At 44.9% G+C, this 20,239-nt stretch overlaps 1 protein-coding gene across 1 annotated transcript; it reads right to left on the bottom strand.

Moving 5' to 3' along the window:
- Positions 1 to 7,279: 7,279 nt before the first annotated feature.
- CALM1 (calmodulin 1) lies at positions 7,280 to 18,810 on the bottom strand. The gene is made up of 6 exons (XM_030038743.2): positions 18,586 to 18,810; positions 15,408 to 15,438; positions 14,289 to 14,432; positions 12,089 to 12,195; positions 10,467 to 10,602; positions 7,280 to 10,241 (listed from the first exon to the last, which is right to left on the bottom strand). The coding sequence occupies exons 1-6, from the start codon at positions 18,586 to 18,588 to the stop codon at positions 10,213 to 10,215; spliced, it is 450 nt and encodes a 149-aa protein (XP_029894603.1). The 5' UTR covers positions 18,589 to 18,810; the 3' UTR covers positions 7,280 to 10,212.
- Between the last annotated feature and the right edge of the window lie 1,429 nt (positions 18,811 to 20,239).

A 20,239-nucleotide genomic window follows, 5' to 3' on the forward strand; every position in this document is an offset into this window, starting at 1 on the left:
TTTTCATTTATACATATTCACTAATGGCAATAGCTTTGATATGAAGAAGCTTTTTGTTACATCAGAGAAGGAAGGTTATTTTCCCCCAGTTAGTAAATACATATCTACTGTATGGAAGCAGGTCTAATGTGTCTAAGTACAGAGTACTAAAATGGCATTATTATAACTATTGCTCCATAAAAGTTCAAAGTACCATAATAACTTAATATCAGTGCAATCAAACTTTATGTGACTTTCTGCAGGCATACTTCTGCAATCAAAAGGTTCCTACGTGTACTTTTTGTGTGTGGGTACTCCTGCAGTAGTTTAGCAAATAGTAACTGATCTCCTAATCTGAAGCTGCCTATTACCAGAATTAAGTTCAGTGAGGTGTGCTCTGTAGAATAGGTAAATTGTGGCTTATGAAGCCTAAGAAGAGGTGGAGATTAGGTTAGAAGGGAAGAGAGCGGGAAAGGAGAGTTGGTGGAAGAGGGCTGGCAGGGATCCCACCGTCTCGGCACAGTCTGTTACTGGTCCCAGTTTCCTCGCTGTCTCCGACTTACACACATCCTGCACCACGTTACGGCCCCAAGTTCAAAACCGGATGCATGATCTCTGCTGGGAACAACCCATGTGCAAAGACGACCCCTTAAAAATCTACCACACTTTAGGCTCAAGACGGCTGGATGTCAGTGGTGGGTGAAGTGACTGCTTAAGCTTACATGTAATACGATTCTGCTCAGGAGGAGTGGATAGCAAAGCTGCTCTTGAATGCAAGAAGATATGTGTGTGTATATATATGGGAGAGAGTGGTGCACCTCATGTTTTCAAAAGATTTTCAAAAAAAACCTCTTCTGCGGTGAAAGCAGCATTTCAGGAAAGTGGTGAGGCAGTGCAGGGCACCCTCACAGCCACACTCATGGCTAAGGTAGACTTCCAACAGCTTACCTCCCCCCAGACCGGGTACCAGCTTGAAGTTTGGGGCAGCCTGCTTGTATCTTTTTTTTGCAACCACAGCAATCTGCTGCTGCAAGCCAAGCAAGACTCACATCCACATCGACAACCTGGGGCCTGAGCAGAGCACAGGAAGACTTTCTTCTGCACCCTGACTTGAATGATGGCCCTGTCTTAGGCAACACAGAGGAGAAAGTTGCTTGGTGAGAAATCAGCAGGTTAGGACAAAAAGTTGGTGGGTGCTTGTGGGAATAGAGATCTGGAAGAAGATGTGTCATTGGCAGCCCTGATCAGAGAGAGAAATAGATGGGCTGGTGTACTGGTTTGGGCTGGAACAGAGTTCATTTGCTTTGTAGTAGCTTGTGTGGTGCTGGGTTTTGGATTTGTGACCCAGTGTTGGTAACACAGGGATGTTTTAGTTACTGCTGAGCAGTGCTTACACAGAGTCAAGGCTTTTCTGCTCCTCACCCCACCCCACCAGCAAGGAGGCTGGGGGTGCACAAGAAGTTGGGAGGTGGGACAGCTGACCCCAACTGACCACAGGGGTATTCCAGACCATATGATGTCATGCTCAGCATATAAAGCTGGGGGAAGAAGAAGGAAGAGGGGGACGTTCGGAGTTACGGCGTTTGTCTTCCCAAATAATAATTATGTTGATAGAGCCATGCTGTCCTGGAGATGGCTGAACACCTGCCTGCTGATGGGGAGTGGTGAATGAATTCCTTGTTTTGCTCTGCTTGCACATGTGGCTTTTACTTTCCTGATTAAGCTGCCTTTATCTCAGCCCATGAGTTTTTGCACTTTTACCCTTCCAATTGTCTCCTTGTCCCACTGGGGAGGGGAGTGAGCGAGCAAGCGACTGGTGGGGCTGAGCTGCCCACCGCAGTTAATCCACCACAGCAGAGGAGATGAAAAAGGGGCAAGGATCATGGGACAAGGAAGCTAGAAAAGTCTGAGAGGCACAGCCTGGGCGTGATAAGGGTAGAGAATAAAATGGAGAGGAAGGGAGAGAGCAGGACAGGCAGAGGACAGGAGGTATGGGGGCATGGTTACAGTGGCCGGGTGGAAGAGCCTGGGACCATTAAAGCACAGCTTCCTGCAAAGCCCTGAGCTGCTCCTACAGCACCCAAATCTACCTTTCCTCTGTAAACCCACGGGCAAAGTGCTCCCTCCCCGTTTCGGGCTGGCCGAGGAAGCGGAGGAGCTTTGCTTGCCATCCCTCTGTTACCTCGAGAGGTCACGGTCTGTGCCGAAACCTGAAGGCAGCAGCTCAGATGATGACTCATGGGGGTGTCACCATGATGCCACACACGGAGTTTCCTGTGCTGGGAGTGTAGCTCTGCTTTCACTCTCACAGTAGTAAATTACAGGATTGAAACAGCAGCAAAAGAACAAAGTTACGCCTCAAAGTTGGGAAGTGCCAGGATTGAGTTTCTTTGCCGCTTTTATTCCCCTACTTCCCCTCCACTCCCCTATTTGGTGGTCCTAGCATGAAATCACCGTTTATTTCAGCTCCTTCTCTTCCCTGGCACAAGGGGAGCTGCTCTGGCCATGAATCAGCATGGTGCAATGAAAGAAATCCTGCGTAATTGATCTCTTGTGTTGCAGAAATTAGGCAATGCGTAGTGAGTGACATAGGGGCTGGAAGAAGAGAAAAGCTGACTGCTGGACGAGGCAGGCTATTGCTGCCCTGGAAAACAAGCACTTGTGGTCTCTGCGTGGAGTCCATGCGTGGGGTGGGTCGACCGCTCGGACTCAGCTGCCTACAGGCAGTTGCTTCCTCTAAGCACATCGGTCAACAACTGCCTGACCCAGAGGCTTAGATTGATTTCCAGACACGAAGGACACTGTTACCAGTGACGTCTCTTTGTACCACACATAAAGCATGATTATGATTCTGACAAATGAAAATGTCTCAGATTGAGGTCTCAGAAGTACTGCTTTGGACTTCAGTGACTGCACCTCAGCTCCTTCTGTTTGATAAGCATAAAACATGTCCTTAGTTCACTGTGTGTCCTAAAAAGAAAGCAGTATTTATGAAGCACTCAAATACTTAAGTGCCATAGGAAAAATTGAAGAAACTAGTAATTCTGTCTTTGGAACGAGAGCTGGGTAGTGGGTAGTAACTAGGGTATGGAATAATACATTCAAAAAGAAAGTTGCAATGAAATATTTAAAACACTGATGCAAAGATGCTGTGGGCAGTATAGTATGAGACAAGACAGTGTGTCCTAGTTTCAGCTGGGATAGAGTTAACCGTCTTCCTAGTAGCTTGTACAGTGCTGTTTTGAGTTCAGTATGAGAAGAATGTTGATAACACACTGATGTTTTCAGTAGTTGCTAGTAGTGTTTAGACTAATGTCAAGGATTTTTCAGCTTCTCATGCCCAGCCAGCGAGAAAGCTGGAGGGGCACAAGAAGTTGGCACAGGACACAGCCAGGGCACCTGACCCAAACTGGCCAACGGGGTATTCCATACCATGGGACGTCCCATCTAGTATAGGAACTGGGGAGTGGGGGTGGGGAATCGCCGCTGGGGGACTAGCTGGGTGCCGGTCGGCGGGTGGTGAGCAATTGCACTGCGCATCATTTGTACATTCCAATCCTTTCATTATTGCTGTTGTCATTTTATTAGTGTTATCATTATCATTATTAGTTTCTTCTTTTCTGTTCTAATAAACCGTTCTTATCTCAACTCGTGGGTTTTGCTTCTTTTTCCCGATTTTCTCCCCCATCCCACTGGGTGGGGGGGGGAGTGAGTGAGCGGCTGCATGGTGCTTAGTTGCTGGCTGGGGTTAAACCACGACACAGTGTCATAGTGTTTTAGAATCACATCTGCAATAGGCCAAACTGGAGTTTCATGGATAACCTTAATTGGGTATTTTTTAAATTGAGTGCTTAGTTTTATACCCCTAAGACCATTCTTCAGCCACAATATTTTTTGTGTGTGCAAGTGTTTAATATAGAAAAGAATAATAACCCAAGCAGGTGAAGAAATTACTTACCTTCCTCTACAAATTAATTTGATAGAAAATAAATCAGCAAGGCAGTTTTCACACTTCAGCTATGCTTTTGTAACTGTGCTGTAGAGCAAAGTATCTCCTTTGGTAATGAAAACATGTTTTACTTGTTGACTTGATTTACTGATTGAATCTACTTGTCTTTAATTCAGCTACATAGGGTGGACAGCATCATGCACACTAATTGTCAGGGCATCTGGTGTATGTGTGTAGGAATTTTTACTTTATTAATATCTAGAGAAACAAATAAGTTATTTGAAAATATCCATCAAATTTTATGTCAAAATCCTTGAGAAACTAGTATTGATGAAGTTGCACACAGATTCCTAGGGAGCTAAATATTCTGAGTTAAAATATTTTACTTAACAAAAGAGATTCAGTAAAAACCTATCTGAAATCATGGTTATATTTTGTCTCCTACCAGAATGTCTGGAGGAAATTATTCTTTTTAATGTATTTGTAAAGAAACCTCAGAATAAGCAGAGCACGTTTGGCAAGTTCTGCACCACAGCAGGCTTACAACTAACTTTTCCAGGTTGTATATTTTCAGGTATAAATAGAATTAGCATGGGGGGACCTTGGGGGGCAGGTGAGGAAAAGCGGACAAGCTGAGTGACAGCACCGCTGCTAGAAAAACTTAATGCCCACGGAGCTCAAAATCAAATATTTATAGATTTATGGGCAACAAATACTCCGTGAGACAAGGCTACAAAGCAGTCCCATGCTCAGGTATTCTTTTTGCTGTCACCCTATCCATTTCTTTCACCATATCCTTCTTCAGAATACTCACTACACTGTCAGCATTGTTATTGCCAATCCCACTGCAAACTAGTAAAATGGGGAATGCTATTTAATGCCTTTTTATGGATTTCTCAGTTGATTCCTATTCAAATATTGTGTTCATTTTAAATACTGCAACTGGTAGGGCAAGTAGGACTTTTGTTCAGGAATCTGTTTTCCAAATACATCATATTTAGAGATCTAGAAATAAAAAAAAATATTCAGAAAACATTTTGATTCATTTTTAGGTGATTAGCCCAGTTTTCATATGGACTTCAACTGCTAATTATCTTAGGAGATATTTTTGCCAGGAAAAGGCTGCACTATGAATAATTCTTTCAATATTTCTGCAGATGCTGACTTCTGAGGCAACTGAAATGAAAGTGGCTCTCCGGAGGAGATCTGTGTAAGATTTCCCAGTCAATAAAGCTTCTATCATTGCCTGCTAGAGCCTGTTTTGTCCAACACCTACAGAGATGCTGGAAAGGGCAACTTGCAACCTCTTCATTAGGGTCTCTGGTGGCAATGCTGGGAGACCTGCTTCTCAACTTTGTTTCTGTAACGTTGCTATACGGTGCTGGTGTCGCCCAGCATCTCAGACACCACAGGGATCTGGGATAAATTTAACCCTCTGCTGCAATACACTCCTTTTTTGTATCAAATGTTTTTTTTAATCCTGGAGTTTAGTAGTTTGATGGCCGAAAGGGCTGTGCTGCGCTCTGAAGTGTGCTCTTGCCCCCGCAGAACAAAGCACTGCACAGGGAAGTAAGAGGGTCCTTGTCAGCGCTGCAGGCAGGAGCGAACGATGGGCTGGTCTGCTCTACTCTGCTCCTGGTTACCATCACCAGTAGGACAGAACACAACTCAAGCGCTCATTTATTGCTAGGTATCAGCTGTGCTTAATCATCCACGGGACTGTAAGAGATTCTCTTAGTGTCTGCCTAATCAGCAGCTCTGCCATTTATTGGGTATTTGGCCACTTCTATTTGAAACCAGATTTATTAATACAAAACTTTAAACAAATTATCAACTATTACAAATATCCTGTGAATGCTTCCCTAGGATTCTCACTGGTAGGGGTTCTTAGAAAATGTAAAATCCTTTAAGTACTTGGGCCTTCATCCAAATTTTCTATAGCAAATAACACCAGGAATCTTTGGAACTCCAGATCCATACACAATTCATCATCTAATTCATTACTTCAAAATCTTGTATTTGGATTTAAAAAAAAAAAACAACCCACTTCAGTATTTTGGAATTGCAATGCTGTTATGTAAAAATCCCCACACAACTTTACATGTGTTTGTCTTTCTTACTGATTTTAAAGGTCCACCTGCTCTATTTGCAAGTATACCATTTGCTTTCCTAAAAGTCAGGAGAAACATGGCATCAGCCTTCAACGCCTATCTTCATTTGACAGCTAGATGTCTGTGGTCAGGAGACATGCCATGGTCCTGCCACAGTCCCTTCTGTCAGATTTCCCTTAGTCATTAACAGCAAACCAAAAAACCCACCAAACAACACCCCCCCCCCCCCCAAACCCTAATTGGATTGTAGTGACAAGTGTTCCAGTTATTTTCATGGTAGGGGAAAAGCAAGCTGTATTAACTCTGCTATTTCTAAACCCCAAGACTGCTTTTAGTTTAGGATGGTGTCACCCGGGAACAAGGATCTGCATTCACATCACACACGTACTGCAATACAGGGACCAAGATACAGCCTCGTCTCCCTCCCCACTCGCCTGGGCAGGGCACAGGGGCTGGCAGCTGCAGCACTGTACACTGCCCACAGATCAGACCCAAACCCACACGTGCACTTAATGCCATCACTAAGGTGTAGTCTAATTTCTTGATCAGTTTTTGATAGCACCTGTGCTTCCGAAGCTGTACAAGTGTGACAAATGGTTGGGGGACAAGAGTCTTCTACCACATCGGTAACATCCCCCCCTTCACCCCACCCCACCCCAGCAAACAAAACAAATGCCCCATACCTGGAGACATTTCAGTGCCTGAATTATTAATAAAATAAGCATGATAATGAATAATCTATGTTAAGCATTTTCTTACCCTTTATTTTTTCATTATGATCAGAAGAGGAATATGATTAACAGCAGTTTAAACTTTAGCAGTACAATTTCAGTATTAAATATAAAACTACACTGCAAGTTGATGTATTTTAAAAATGGTTATGTATACTCTAGCCTTAAATTTATGTATCAAATACAAGTAACTCAATTGTTTCTTGCCTTGACAATTAACATATCTAACAAATTTCAACAAGCCAGACATCCATCTTTTCCATTAAAAAAAGTAAGCAAGCACACCAACTCTTATTCATAGCAAGGGGGTGTAAAGATTCAACACTTTCCTGAGTGTTGTGCAAAGAATAACAGGTTCAAGAAAGTCAGTTAAATAAGTGTAATGATAAACCTAAAGCTAAGCTGGAGGACCTTTTGATTAACTTCATATTTCATGTATTACTTGCATCAGTTGAGAGCAACATGAGTTACGGAACTTCCATGAAAACAAGCCACTTACAAGCAGGTGGTTAAGCTTGATCAGTTTATTAAAAGGATTATATGACACGGTTGCCTGCAATAGCAGGGGACTGGATCTGATGACCCAGGAAGTTCTCTCCAGTCCCATGTTTCTAAGCCATGCACCAAGTGTATCCAGCCCACACTTTCACATTTGGAAAAAGCCAAAGCCACACACACACACACTCACAGAAAAAAAAAAAAATTTAAAAAAAAAAAAAAAAAAAAAAAATCCTTGATGACACTATTTCATTTCTCTAGATATTCACTATGCAGAAGGGAACAGAGCTAAAGTCCTGTACAGAGGATACATTTACTCAAGGTTGATGTGGTACTGAAGTCAGTTAATAATTAGATACCTCCAGGCAGATTCAGTTACAGGGCATACCAACACTGCACACTGCCAGACAATTTCTAATCAAGCCAAGAACCTCTTGCAGGAATGAGGTCTCTTTGCTAGCAAGCACAGAGCACACTGAATAAACTAAAAGCAGCTGTTCTTAAATGAACTACCCTACCAACCGTGAGTGAATGACAGATAGATGGTAAGAAGCATTTACCTACTAGACAAGATCTCTCTGCACACTCAGGCAGAAGAAGTAATTAGTTCAGAGCAGCAACCATTGCTCCTACCTTGCCTGTCTCTTGAGTACATTCTCTTTAAAAGCTGGTCTACAGAATCAGTGCAGCCATTCTCAAGCACTACCAAAGTAGCAGTTTGCAGCTGCCATGCAAGACACTACTTTCAAATGGTAGTCAGACATTCCCATCATCATGGCCAGTTTGCTAGGACAGCATACACAGCCATAGCAAAAAGCCTTTGCAACAACTAGAGATCTAAACAATTGCCTACATTCAGCCCATCTAACTTTTAGGCACTTGGTTAAGGTGTCTGGGTCCCTAGTCACCCAGAACTCCCCCCACCCCCCTAGGAAAAAATTTAAAAAAAAAAAAAAAAAAAAAATCACTGAAGGCAGATAGTCTCAATTGCCTTCCAGAGGTGTCTCTTGACCCCCACTGAGCAAAGCTGCATTTCAAGCAACCAAGTTCTTAACACAGGCACCTCAGTTAGACAGGATGAATGGAGACTTGCATCCCTTTCAAGAGATAGTATCAATACTCTCCAAAACCAAAGGCAATTAAGCAATTAAGGTTTGCAACTCCAGTTACGTTTGGAAACAAACTTACAGTCAAGTAATTAAGCTGTAGTCCCTCCCTCCCAAGCATAAAAGCCTTCCACATGGAGGCTCTGCTATTAAAAAAAAAAAAAAAAAAAAAAAGCATTCTTCTTTCAAACAAAGAAGAGTGGTCATAGCTGCTTTGCCACTCATTCATGGGGAAGCTGAAGGATCAGAGAACACCAACTCAGAGACCTGGAATGACTAAGCACTGCTAGTGCATGCAAAGCAGAAGTAACAAGATGGTTTTTAAATTAACCCTAGTCCTCTTCTCCACCCCACAAAATTCATGCAAGTGTTTCAGAAGATAGTCAAGATATAATAGCCCCAGTTTCCAAAAAGGCTTAGTGTTTGGGGTTTGTTTGTTTGTTTTTTTTTTTAAACATATTGTAAAAGAAATGTCTTTTTGTTTTCTTTCTGTGGGTAGAGAAATGCATTTTTGGCATATTTAAGAATCATAGGTATCTATGAAATTCATGCTGTTTAAAATCTCCAACTAGTTTCTATAATCTGTCAAAAAAACCATAAGCAACCTATACATGTTTCCCCAGTATTGACATGCATGGTCAGAGCTCTCCACTTTAGTGAAATGGTGTTACTTCTGTGCTGATAGTTGACGAGTCAGCATTACACGACTTTAAGACCAACTAAATTAACATTGTCGTAATATGAAAGGCAAGCACAAGTTCATTTATTTATAGCAAAGGTCTTGGGTTACAGGAGGTCAGTTCTTGCCATCTTGAAAAGATAGGGGATAACTTATTGCATACATGTGCATTATAATTTAGCAGCAAGTCATTCATAGAAACACTTCCCTCCTACTGCTTTTTTGGTTTATTATCTCAATTATATATATACTTTAGCTTTACAAAGCATTTAACACCACCTTTAAGTTAATGGTCTTTTATTGGAAAAAAAGACTAGCATTTACAACTTGGAATGGACATAAATTGTAATATCTTGAACAGCGATGTTGATAGTTGTGCTGAAGTCCACAGGCTACTCCGCCAGCTCCAAGTCATGGTACAGAAGGTTTTAAAAATATGAGAGTCCAAAGATGCTCCCTTGGTGAAGGTTTCTTTTAAAAATTTTGTGAACGGTAACAGCCCGACACCCGTTTCACTATAGTGCAATGCAGACAATGTTAAACCAGTATTTTAACACAGACATGCCATCCATAGTTAAGATCATCATATTTTTGGAGCACACTGCTACGTACAGGAAAACCATTCAACCTTTAGGGCATTTTCTCTAAGTTTTGCATCCTTCAACCATTTTGCTGCATACCATCCTGAGGTATAAACCAATTTTAAAGTAAACCAGCTATGACAATTTATACTACAAATTGAACTAGAATCCACTGTTGAACAAAAAAGTGGATCCTTTAGGTTGGTTTTTTTTTTTCCTTTTAATACAAATGTCTGACTGTGCTCAATTGTCAAGCTGCATGCATGAAAAACTGGCCAGCCCAAACAGTGTAATAGTCATTAGCAAATGGAACTTTTGAGTTCACTAAGTGCTTCCTTTTTTTTTTTTTTTTTAATTTTCAAGGTAGTACAATTATTTATATTGTAAAACTGATGTTTAACTTTATCTTTTGGGGACAGGACCACCAACCATTACATGCAGTTTGTGGACAGAAGGTATTTTGACATTCAGTTTTGCTATACAGAAACAGAATGAATAAATGAACATTTTTTTGCAAGAGGTAAGTAAAAGATTCAATTTGATTCTTCTAGAGGAAAAAAGGTGTAAAGGAGGTCTCTTCACTTTGCAGTCATCATCTGTACGAATTCTGAAAAGATAAAAAGCCACTGTGATTTATTGTCTCCAGAGTGCTTAAACTGATAAGTCTCAAACACATTTGACATAAAGCCCCCTTCATTGCATCTAAGTTTTTGTCCACAGAAGTAGACAACTGAATAAACTGGTGTCTCAAGTACTAGAAATTAATGCCCTATGCAGCAGGCTTTCACTCAATTCCAGTAATGGTTTTGAGTCAAGACAAGCATCTTTTTACCTTCATAGTTGACTTGCCCATCCCCATCAATGTCTGCTTCTCTGATCATTTCATCTACTTCTTCATCTGTTAGCTTTTCTCCTAAGTTTGTCATAACGTGACGTAGTTCTGCTGCACTGATATAGCCATTGCCATCCTGTGAGAAAAGAGTTGCACAAGATCACAATCAACAATCCTGACATTTCCTGTAACTGCTTCTGAACTAGCCTTATGGCACTTGCGACAGATATATAGACTCGGTACACTGTATAACCCTACAATATGTACTAGTCCATTGCCTTACAAAGCACGCATGCCACTGTACCTTTCTATAAAATTATTGTACTGTAAGAGTAACTGCATGCCTGATTTGTAACTGTGGTAAGGTATTTTTAATGCTTTTAAAGAGCTTTCAAAAGTAAACCCAGAAACAAAGTGATTTTTGTTTAGTCCCTGCTGCCTAAACAAGGCAAAAAAAAAAAAAAAAAGACCCATTTCCCCACCAGCAAGAATAAAGTCAGCTTTCTCTTTCATGTAATACTACCTCTATAACCAGACTGCAGGTGGCTAGGTTAGGCTTCTTGGATAAGACAATATAGAACAAGCCTTCGAAGAAAACATTTAAATTCTACTCATAAGGAGTTGTGAAAAGCTTTGTGGGGGGGAAAAAAAAAAAAAAAAAAAGACACTTCTAAGTCAATGTTCCCATTAGTAATATCCAAACCAAGAGCTCATCCCTAGCCATCTCAGAAATTGTCCTCATCCATATACAGGAAGAATACACTAGCTTAGTGCAGGAATTCATATGGCCATCACCAGTAGATAAGCTACCTCAGTGGCTTTAAACGCAAATCCAGTCTGCAGAAATAACCCCACAGGGTAGATGAAGTACTAACCAAACAATTGAACACTAGCATATTTTCAGCTAGTACTAGAGTCTGCCACTTTTTTCCATAAAAAGAAGTTGTAAGGCCTTCTTCCACACATGCATGTGCATCAGCTTAGCAGCTGCACCAGCCATTACTCAACACAATTCTCTCATAACATCTGTCATATCCAAGCAATCCAAAGAGGGGAATCCCTGTTCTAGAAACAACTGACCTTCACCATGTATGCCCAGGTATCCTTAAAGAAGACCGAGGTAGTTGAGCTCTTAAGTTTTCCTGAAAGCAACCTCAAAGTCCACATCTTGGAAATGGAACATGCAATACTTCATGTCCCTCTAAATACTGATGACATCATCTTAGCTTCAAAAGCTTCCATAAAGTAGTATAAAACCTTGTGCATCCATGCAAACATCTCCCCATTCCCCCAAAGTCGGAAGGTATAGAAAAATCCCACCCCTCCCCCCAAAAACCCCAACACCCCACAAGCATCAAGTTCTGCTCCCCTCTGCTCCTAAGAAAAGGCCAGAAAGTTTTCCTCATGGATGAACCTAAAGCTTAGACCTGCTATGTAAAGCAGGTAGAACCAGCCTGCAACAGTCCTGGTTCTGCTTCCAGAACAGTCCCTGCTCTGTTTCCAATTCCTCTGCTTCTACTAGAGGACTTTCTTCTCTCTCCTTGTCTAGAAGGATAAAAACACTGAGGAAAAAGATTATCATCATTACTACTTCTAAAGATTATTTTTACGTTTATTAATACCTTGTCAAAGACTCGGAATGCCTCACGGATTTCTTCCTCGCTGTCTGTGTCCTTCATTTTTCTGGCCATCATGGTTAAAAATTCAGGGAAGTCAATAGTGCCATTGCCTTAATGAAAAGAAACTTCCAAAAATTAAACTTCCATGCTTTTCTTTAAAAAAAAAAAATCTGGCATTTCACAGGGACAAGATTGACAGATCCTCTGTAAACCATTCTTATAGAAGAACTGGATCTTCTCCCTAAATTACTACCACCACCTTTTTGCTATTACAATGTGCAGTAGCCACTGTCATTGCAGTGTTTCAACACAACCAAATCAACTGCTGCCTTCTCTCCAGCTCAAGCCATACCATTTGCGACCCAAGTTGCAAGTAAAATGTCAGTCTGATGCTTCAAGGTTAACCAATACTAAGACTTATCTTCACTTCAAATCACTCCCCAAAATAAATCATTTAGTTTCTTTAGAATCTCCAATTGCTATGGGAGATTCCAGGAAGGAATGTATTATAAAGCTGGCACTATAAATCCAGGATATCTAAAATTTGAGAAAATTACATTTCACTAAGCTGCTCATAAATACTTGTTCCTTGTTAAAAATCAACTTCCTCATCAACATGTTGTACACCAGAGAAGTAATGACCCATTTTAAGGGGCAACAAGGATCTTCAAATTCCAGTGACACAAGAAAAGCTGCCATTATTTGGTATTTCTGATAAGCTTAGCAGTAGGTGTTCTTATAGGTATTTCACTGCGAAACTGAAAAACCCTAGTAACATCCAGGCCTTAACCCTAAGACTAAGTTCTTCACTTAAAGTAAGGATTCAAACTTCAGGCTGCTCAAAGCTATGAGAAAAACGGTATGATGAATAAACAAGTTCTTTAAAACAGCAGAAACTAGGTTTGTATAGTCAGGATTCAGCCCTATATGCCAAAAAAACCCCACATTAAATAGTTCACTGTGCAACTAAGATCTACCCATTGCTTGAGGGAAACATACAAACTCATTGGGTAAGTATAGCAAAAAAGCTAAGTAAATGCAGTTTAAGAAAACCTTTGCAGCTTAGGGATTCCAGATCAAGACATACAGAGCTATTTTTCATCATGGCCAGCTTTATCTACCAGCTAAATCCAAATACGGGTCTTGTACTCAGCTTTAAAAAAATCCTCAATGAACATGAAGAATAATAGCAAAGCATTCTGCCATAAAACAAGTTTAAACAGATGGGCAGGCATACTTATCTGAAGTACTCAGTCTCCCTTCATTTTTAATCTACCAGTGAAGTATTGTGGACCACAGCCTAGAGAAACCACTATACACAAATTCTGCGTAGCACTGCAAACCCTGAAGTTTTTCCAGTATCTGCATCCAAGAGTTAGCAGTTAAGGTCAACATACACTTTTAGGAAAGTAGTTGTAATTAATGTAGTCTGATAATCAGATAATCTATACTCTTGCCAACATACTTTCACTCTTCTTTTACAGAGATACGAGAGAAAAATCACTACCACAACCAACTTACAAGATCAAAGCCTTGACATCGCTAAGCAGGGGAAAGCATTTTTCCTTTTTGTAACTGCTAGCCTGTCAAATCTCAGAAACAAAATGCACAGTTACCCTTTCTGGCATCCATTTAAATGAATTCTGATAGACCTGATAGAGGAAGGTTTTTCTGCTTTTGCCTCCAATCCCTCTCCCCTGTCTATCAGTGATCTAATAGACTACATTAGACTATGCAATCTCTCCCTGTTGTGTTTTCAATTCTTGGAAGTTTAGCTCTATTTCACTCCTACCACATTTTTGGCCTTAGACAAAACCACAGACATTAATACAGCTATTAAGACCAACATGGGCTGACGAAACATGTATAGAAAAGCTGGGTGGAAACACAGGTTAACAGCAGGTCAGGGCAAGTCAGATTGCAATAGGAAGCCTGTGACCCATAAAATATTAAAGACAAACAGCGTAACTTTGTCTCTGCCCATCCCTTTTTTTAGATTCTCACTAATACTGCTAGCATCTTTGCTGCGCAGAGATCAATCAAAAAATTGACACCCCTCTGAGTTTAGATTCTATTGAGTATTTTGAAACTGCTTCAAGAGATCCATGTCACAGAATCTTCTCTATGCAGTCCAAGCCCAGGTGTGGAGCTCATACATACTTAAGATGATCACAGCACTAGTAACTATCTTTCCAACACTTACCATCAGCATCTACCTCGTTGATCATATCCTGCAATTCTGCTTCTGTTGGATTTTGACCCAAAGACCTCATGACAGTTCCCAGTTCTTTTGTTGTGATAGTACCATCACCATCTTTGTCAAATAGGGAAAAGGCTTCCTTGAATTCTAGAGGCAGAAACAGTCCCAGTGTTTAGTAACATCAACAACATGAGAAAACTGCATACTAAAAAACCACTCCACAGACAACACCTGGTACAATTTTAAGAAACATTTTACCTAACTGTCCACATATTGAGAGAATTAACACTCTCAAATATTAATAAAAAATTACTTACAGTACCAACACATAATTTGATAGTATATTCAAACTTATTTCATGCAGCTATTATCTGCATTACAACATCATCTTGCTTGAGGCACAGTTGCACCATAAACAGCAGCTGCTTGGGGTAAGTGAAGGCACCCACTGGGTTCCCTTCACCATTAACAAACTTACAGGAACAATGAGTGTTGTCATTTACAACTTATTTGTAAGGCAGCAGACAATAAGAACTGATGTCAGCCACAAGTGGGTGACTGGTCTCCAGAAGGTCAAATAATGCCCCTTCTCCTAACCAGTTTGAATTACAGACACTCTGTTAGAAGTTATTTACAAGACACTGGCTTATATTAATGTGTAATAAATCCATTTTATGTTTATTTGTTGCCATTTCATTTCAAGTTTATCTTCACTTTATTAAAAAGAAAAGAGTACCTAGGTCTGCTTTGACTCCAAGTTCACTTGAGTCTAGCAATTATTTCTGTTTGCAAGAAATCTAGAAGGACTTGGCTCAAGTCTGAAAGTCTAAAAAAATCATTATCTGTAGTCCAAGGAACAAGCAGTCTAAATTAAGAGGCAATGAACCAGTAATCTTCTGGAACGTTATGTTGTGTTTTTGTTGGGTTTTTTTTTGGTTTTGGGGGGGGGGGGGTGTTTGGGGTTTTTTTGGTGTTTTTTTTTTAAAGTGCTTTTTTTAAAAAAGTGTTAGTACAGATTCGAAGTTGTCAGAAAGCTTTTTTTTCCATTGTGTTTGACATAATATATTTTCTTTTAGTCACAAGGAATTAGTGAAAAAAATAATCATTTCTCAAGGCACTTACCAGCAATCTGTTCTTCAGTCAGCTGATCAGCCTACACGAAGAATAGAACATTTTAGAATATTGTTTACCTCTAGCTATGGCAAGCCACGAGACACTTCCTTTAGATTTAAGTAGTGATTTATCATTACTTTTACAAAGCCACTTCCAACCCCTGGAATTCTGCCTCTGCAAGGAGATTCCACTCACCTACACCATGCATCCATTTCCAAAAGCATGTAAGCTAATTTGTTTTGAAACTGCACATGAAGAACCAGACATGCCATCCTTCGTCTTGGAGAATCCAGTTTGGTCAAGTGAAGGACACAGGCCAGGCTCCTTGCAATTGGCCAGAGAGGCATGAAATCCTTAATGACATGTGTTTGGGGTTTCACATCACATCAGATGTCATTTCCAGCAGTATGGTGACCCTAATACTGCATGGGGGTATTTGCACGTTAGCAGACTAATGACAAGCGTGCCACCTAGTGATCTAACACCACTGAAGTCCGCCCTCCCCCACCACACTGCATCGAGTATTAGCCTACGGTAACAGAAAGGACTGTGCTGTGATATTAGGAGGCATTCCTACTAGGCGTTATGGAGATTTTTGCCATCCCTGACAAAGAAAATGCCAGTTTTCAAGCATCACATTATTATTCCATTCAGCCAAGCAATTTAAGGTGCCTCCCCACACTGATATGCGGGTTGTTTTATGCATCATTTTAAGTGGCAAGATTTAAAATGCCTGCTTATGACCTTCTGTACATGAAGAGACCACTGCTGCATCCAAAGGTATACAGCTCAGTGGGCAACTAAATGGGCTTTCGCAGAGGTTAACTGTGCTAACCACATCCTTCCAGAAGCCTCTCCCTTCTGTATGGATAGAGCATCACAAAAAGCTCGCTGTTTGTGGACTCAAAGGAGCTAACCCGTTCTTTATGGAAAAATATGAATTTTCCTAGTAATTAAAAAAGAAGAAGCACCTGGATTTTACACACCTAGTCACAGATACTAGAGAATACAAAGTACTAACTCCTTTTAAACTCATTTTATTGGACAGCTTTTACTAATAGAACAGAGAATTTTGTAGGTCAGAGAAAGCAGGCATCTTGTAACCCTTTTGTCCTAAAATACTATTATTCAAGTATAAAAACCACTTAACTGCAGTAAAGAGTAATACAATGGAGAATTAACAGGCTAGAGAATCTGTTAAGCTCTTGCACAGGGGAACAGGGTAGGACTGAAAGCCTGCTGTACGTTAAGTGACATACACAGATTTCACCTGTGAATAGGTGTTGGGGTTGTTTAGGGGTTTTTTTTATGTTTTAATGTATGTATGTATGTAATGATTAAACAATTCCCCATATGCAAGGGGGGGGGGCAGGGCACGTAGAAATGCTAACAGCTAGACAGTTCAAATTTAATGTCTTCTTTAGTAACAGCAGAAAACTTGTGTTCCAAATCCAGTTCGACTCTCCGCACTCTATTTGTGATTTTCCAGAAAATGCGAGGTTTTACTTAAAGATTATACAAGGAATTTACATAACAGACTCAATGCCCCGCAGAACAGGAAACAGAGCCACACCTCGGCAAAAAACCTCCAACCCACAGCACCGGCTCATTGCCCCATTAGTCGGAGCTCTCTGGATGTTTCTAAAAATCCGATTTCGAATTAAAAAAAATAATAATAAAACAACCAAGTTCGCACATACAGCGATGCCAGAAGCACACAACCCGCCCCTAAACCGCCATGGGGTTCACCTTCCCGAGCAACAGGCACCACCATCGCCCGCTCGCCCGAGCTACAGGACAAAGGTACCCAGGGCTGGAGCCATCACCCCACCCAGGCAAGTCATCAGATCCTGTCCTGGTGATGTCAGCCTTCCCCGACGGGAAGGGGAGATGGAGAGACAGAGCCAAGGAACACCCAGATTGCCAAAATGCGATTCGAGGTCAGCCTGCAACTGTTCCGCCGCTCTCGTAGGAAGCGAAAAACCGCCGGGAAAATCCCAGCCCTTCCTCTTGCCCTCTTTCGCGAGGAGTCCGGGCCGGCACCGCAGCGCCCGACGGCCGGGGGACGAGCTGCTCCCGAAGCCCACCACCGGCGCGTTTCGCAAGGCGAGGCGGAGGTTGGCATCGCCCGGGCGGGGGAGCGGCAGGCTCCCAGCCCGCCGGGCGCAACAGGCGCCCTTCCCGGCCAGCGGCCGGCAGCCACCCACTGCTGCAGTGCGTCCCCGTTTCCCCTCCCTCTCCAGCCGCCGGCCACACCACGTCCTCATCCTTCAGCCGGGAGGGCGCCTGGACTCCGCAGCCAGCCCTCCCCATCCCCTTCCTTCCCCTTCCCTCGGCGGCGGCGGGGGGCAGCGGTTCTTCCCCCGCAGCCCCCCGGGGGAGAGGGAACGCTGCTCTCCCCCCGCCGAGCCTCCCATGCGGGCGTTGGGCCGTTTCCAACCGAACAAGGCGCACTGCGCCCCGGTCCCCCCCCCCCCCCCAGCCGGGGGGTGCGCGCGGGGGCCGGGGAGGAAGAGGAGGAGACATGATGTAATGCAGACACCGATGGGCTCCGCCGCCGCTACTGCGTTTTTTGGGGGGGATGGGGGGGGGGGGGCGGGCGAGGGCGCAGTAGCTGCAGCGCGGTGCCCTCCCCCGGGCCGCCCCCCCCCCCCGCTCCCTGCGCAGTGCAGCTGGTGCCCGAACCGAGCGGGATCCCCGCCCGCAGACCGGCGCCCCGCCCGGCACGGCCCCCACCCCGCAACGCGCCCTGCCCGGCGGAGGGGCCGCGGCCCCGGGGAGACGCGCCCGGCCCTTTCCGGAGGGGAGCGAGCGCCGCATGCGGGGGAAGGCGAGGCGGGGCCGCGGCGGGAGGGCGCGGGGCCGGGGCGCCCACACGGCAGGCCCCGGGGAAAGGGGAAGGAAGCGGCGGAAGAGGAAGGGCCGCAGCTCCGCGGCGATCCCGCGCAGCGCGGCGGGGGGGGGGGCGGCCGCAGCCACCAGCCCGCTCGGCCCCCGGGCGGGAAGGGCTGCGCCCTCCCGCCGCCCCCTCCTCGCGGGGCTCTCTCCCCCCCACCCCCTACTCCTCCCCGGGGAAAGCCGGGCTCCACCGACCCCACCGTCCCCGGCTGCGCAGCGAGCCTCCAGCGAGCCCCCTGCGCGCCAGCCCAGGCACCCCGCGCCGCGGTCGGTCGGTCGAGCTACCTACCATGGCGCGGCGGCGGCGGGCCCGGCGGCGGCTGCACGAACTGCGCGACCACGAGCGGCGGCGGCGACTGCTGCTGCTGCTACCTCCTCCCCGGCGCGGCTCGGGGAAGTGCTGGGGGTGTGAGCCTGCGCCGCCCCGCTATATATGTAGGGCTGTATCCCTCCGCCGGAGCGGGGCCTTTTTCTCTCCTCCCCGGCGCGGTATGTGTGAGGGTGACTGCAGCGAGCAGCCCTGCCCCCTCCGCGGCCCGGCCCCTCCCCCGGCGGGCTCGCTTCCCCCCCCCCCCCCCCCCCCCCCCGCCGCCCGCCCCCCCCCCCCCCCCGCTCCGCAGCCCCGCGGCCGCTCGCCCCCAGAGGCGCGGCCGGCGGCCGCCTGCCCGCTGCGGGAGCGGGGGCCGCGGCGGGCTCGAGCCCAGCGGTGCCCCCCCTCACCCTCCTCCCGCCGTGCTCCTCTCCCCTTTCCCTGTCTCCTCGCCCCCTGAGGTAAGAGCCACGCAGGGACAGGCGGGTGAGCAGCCCCCCCTCCCCCGCCCGAGGGAGAGGCCCCGCTCCCGGGGCGACAGGGCTTCAGCCCGCCGCGGGCTGCGCGGCCGTCCCCGTCCATCCCCCGGCTCCCAAGCCGGGCGGCGAGGGGCGAGGGCAGCCTGGCCCCGGCAGTGGCCATCTTCCGCCGAGCGCTGGTGCCGGCGGAGACCGCGGCGGGCGGCCGGGCCGGCGGGGAGAGAGCTGCCCGCCGCGGGGCTGCGTCACCGCGGGGACCCCGCCGGCCCCGCGTCGAGGCCTCTCCCCATCTCCCCGTCGGTCTCTAGGCTGGGACCGCCGGGGGTGAGGGGAATCTCGGCCGAGTTGGTGCTTTTTTTTTTTTTCTAGACAGCATCCCCGCAGGCGGTGCGGTGGCCTGCCCTCCCCCGGGGAGCCCGGAGCGGCACCTGAGAGAGGATGATGGCACGGGGCGGGAGGGGGGTTGCGTTAATAACGCACATTCTTCGGGGAGATCTGAACGACGAGGGAGGTACGACAGAGACTGTAAAGCCGGTATGCTGAAGCGAGCACAGCTGCCGGTTTTTCATCGTAGGGCTTTGTCAAGCACCAAAATCTAGATGACAGTAAAATTCAGTCCAGTTGACACTGACGTGTCACTTCAGCCCCTTTTCAGCAGAACGGCTGTAGCCTACGAGTGAGAGGCAGCAAAAGCATGTCCTGTTGTCAAATGTTTTCTTCATTTCTCCTCTGTCTGGTCTGGGTTTGAGGATTTTGTCCAACTGATAATAACCCAGGTAAATATTGTAGTATTCACACTGCACCTCCTTTAATAGGTATGGAAGCACAAACAAACATGGACCCACACCGGAATCAAGGATTTTGGTTCCATTCATGACAGGTACCCATAGATTTTGAGCTTGCTTGTAGTTCAGCGTATTTTTAGTTAAGGTTTTAGTTTGGGCCTCTCTCTGGAATGGGAGGCTAGCAGTATTTCCAATGTGATCATAATTCTGATGATCTGCTTGCAGTATAGCACTAAATCTTTTAAAATACATTTTTCTATTTTTCTGTTTTTGAAAAATCATGCGTACTTTCAGCATTTGAAATAAAGATATAACCAGTTGGTTTCTGTTTTAAGAATTTCAGTAGCTCTGCCACTGAAGTTACAATTT

Source organism: Aquila chrysaetos, chromosome 2 (assembly GCF_900496995.4).
Source record: "Aquila chrysaetos chrysaetos chromosome 2, bAquChr1.4, whole genome shotgun sequence".
NCBI classification, from domain to species: domain Eukaryota; kingdom Metazoa; phylum Chordata; class Aves; order Accipitriformes; family Accipitridae; genus Aquila; species Aquila chrysaetos.

Excerpts from the sequence above, each read along its gene's own strand:
- CALM1 (XM_030038743.2), bottom strand. Across the intron at positions 14,433-15,407 it reads GACTGAAGAACAGATTGCTG|AATTCAAGGAAGCCTTTTCC; the intron begins GTAAGTGCCTTG and ends TTCTGCCTCTAG. Across the intron at positions 10,603-12,088 it reads CATTCCGAGTCTTTGACAAG|GATGGCAATGGCTATATCAG; the intron begins GTATTAATAAAC and ends CTTTTCTCACAG.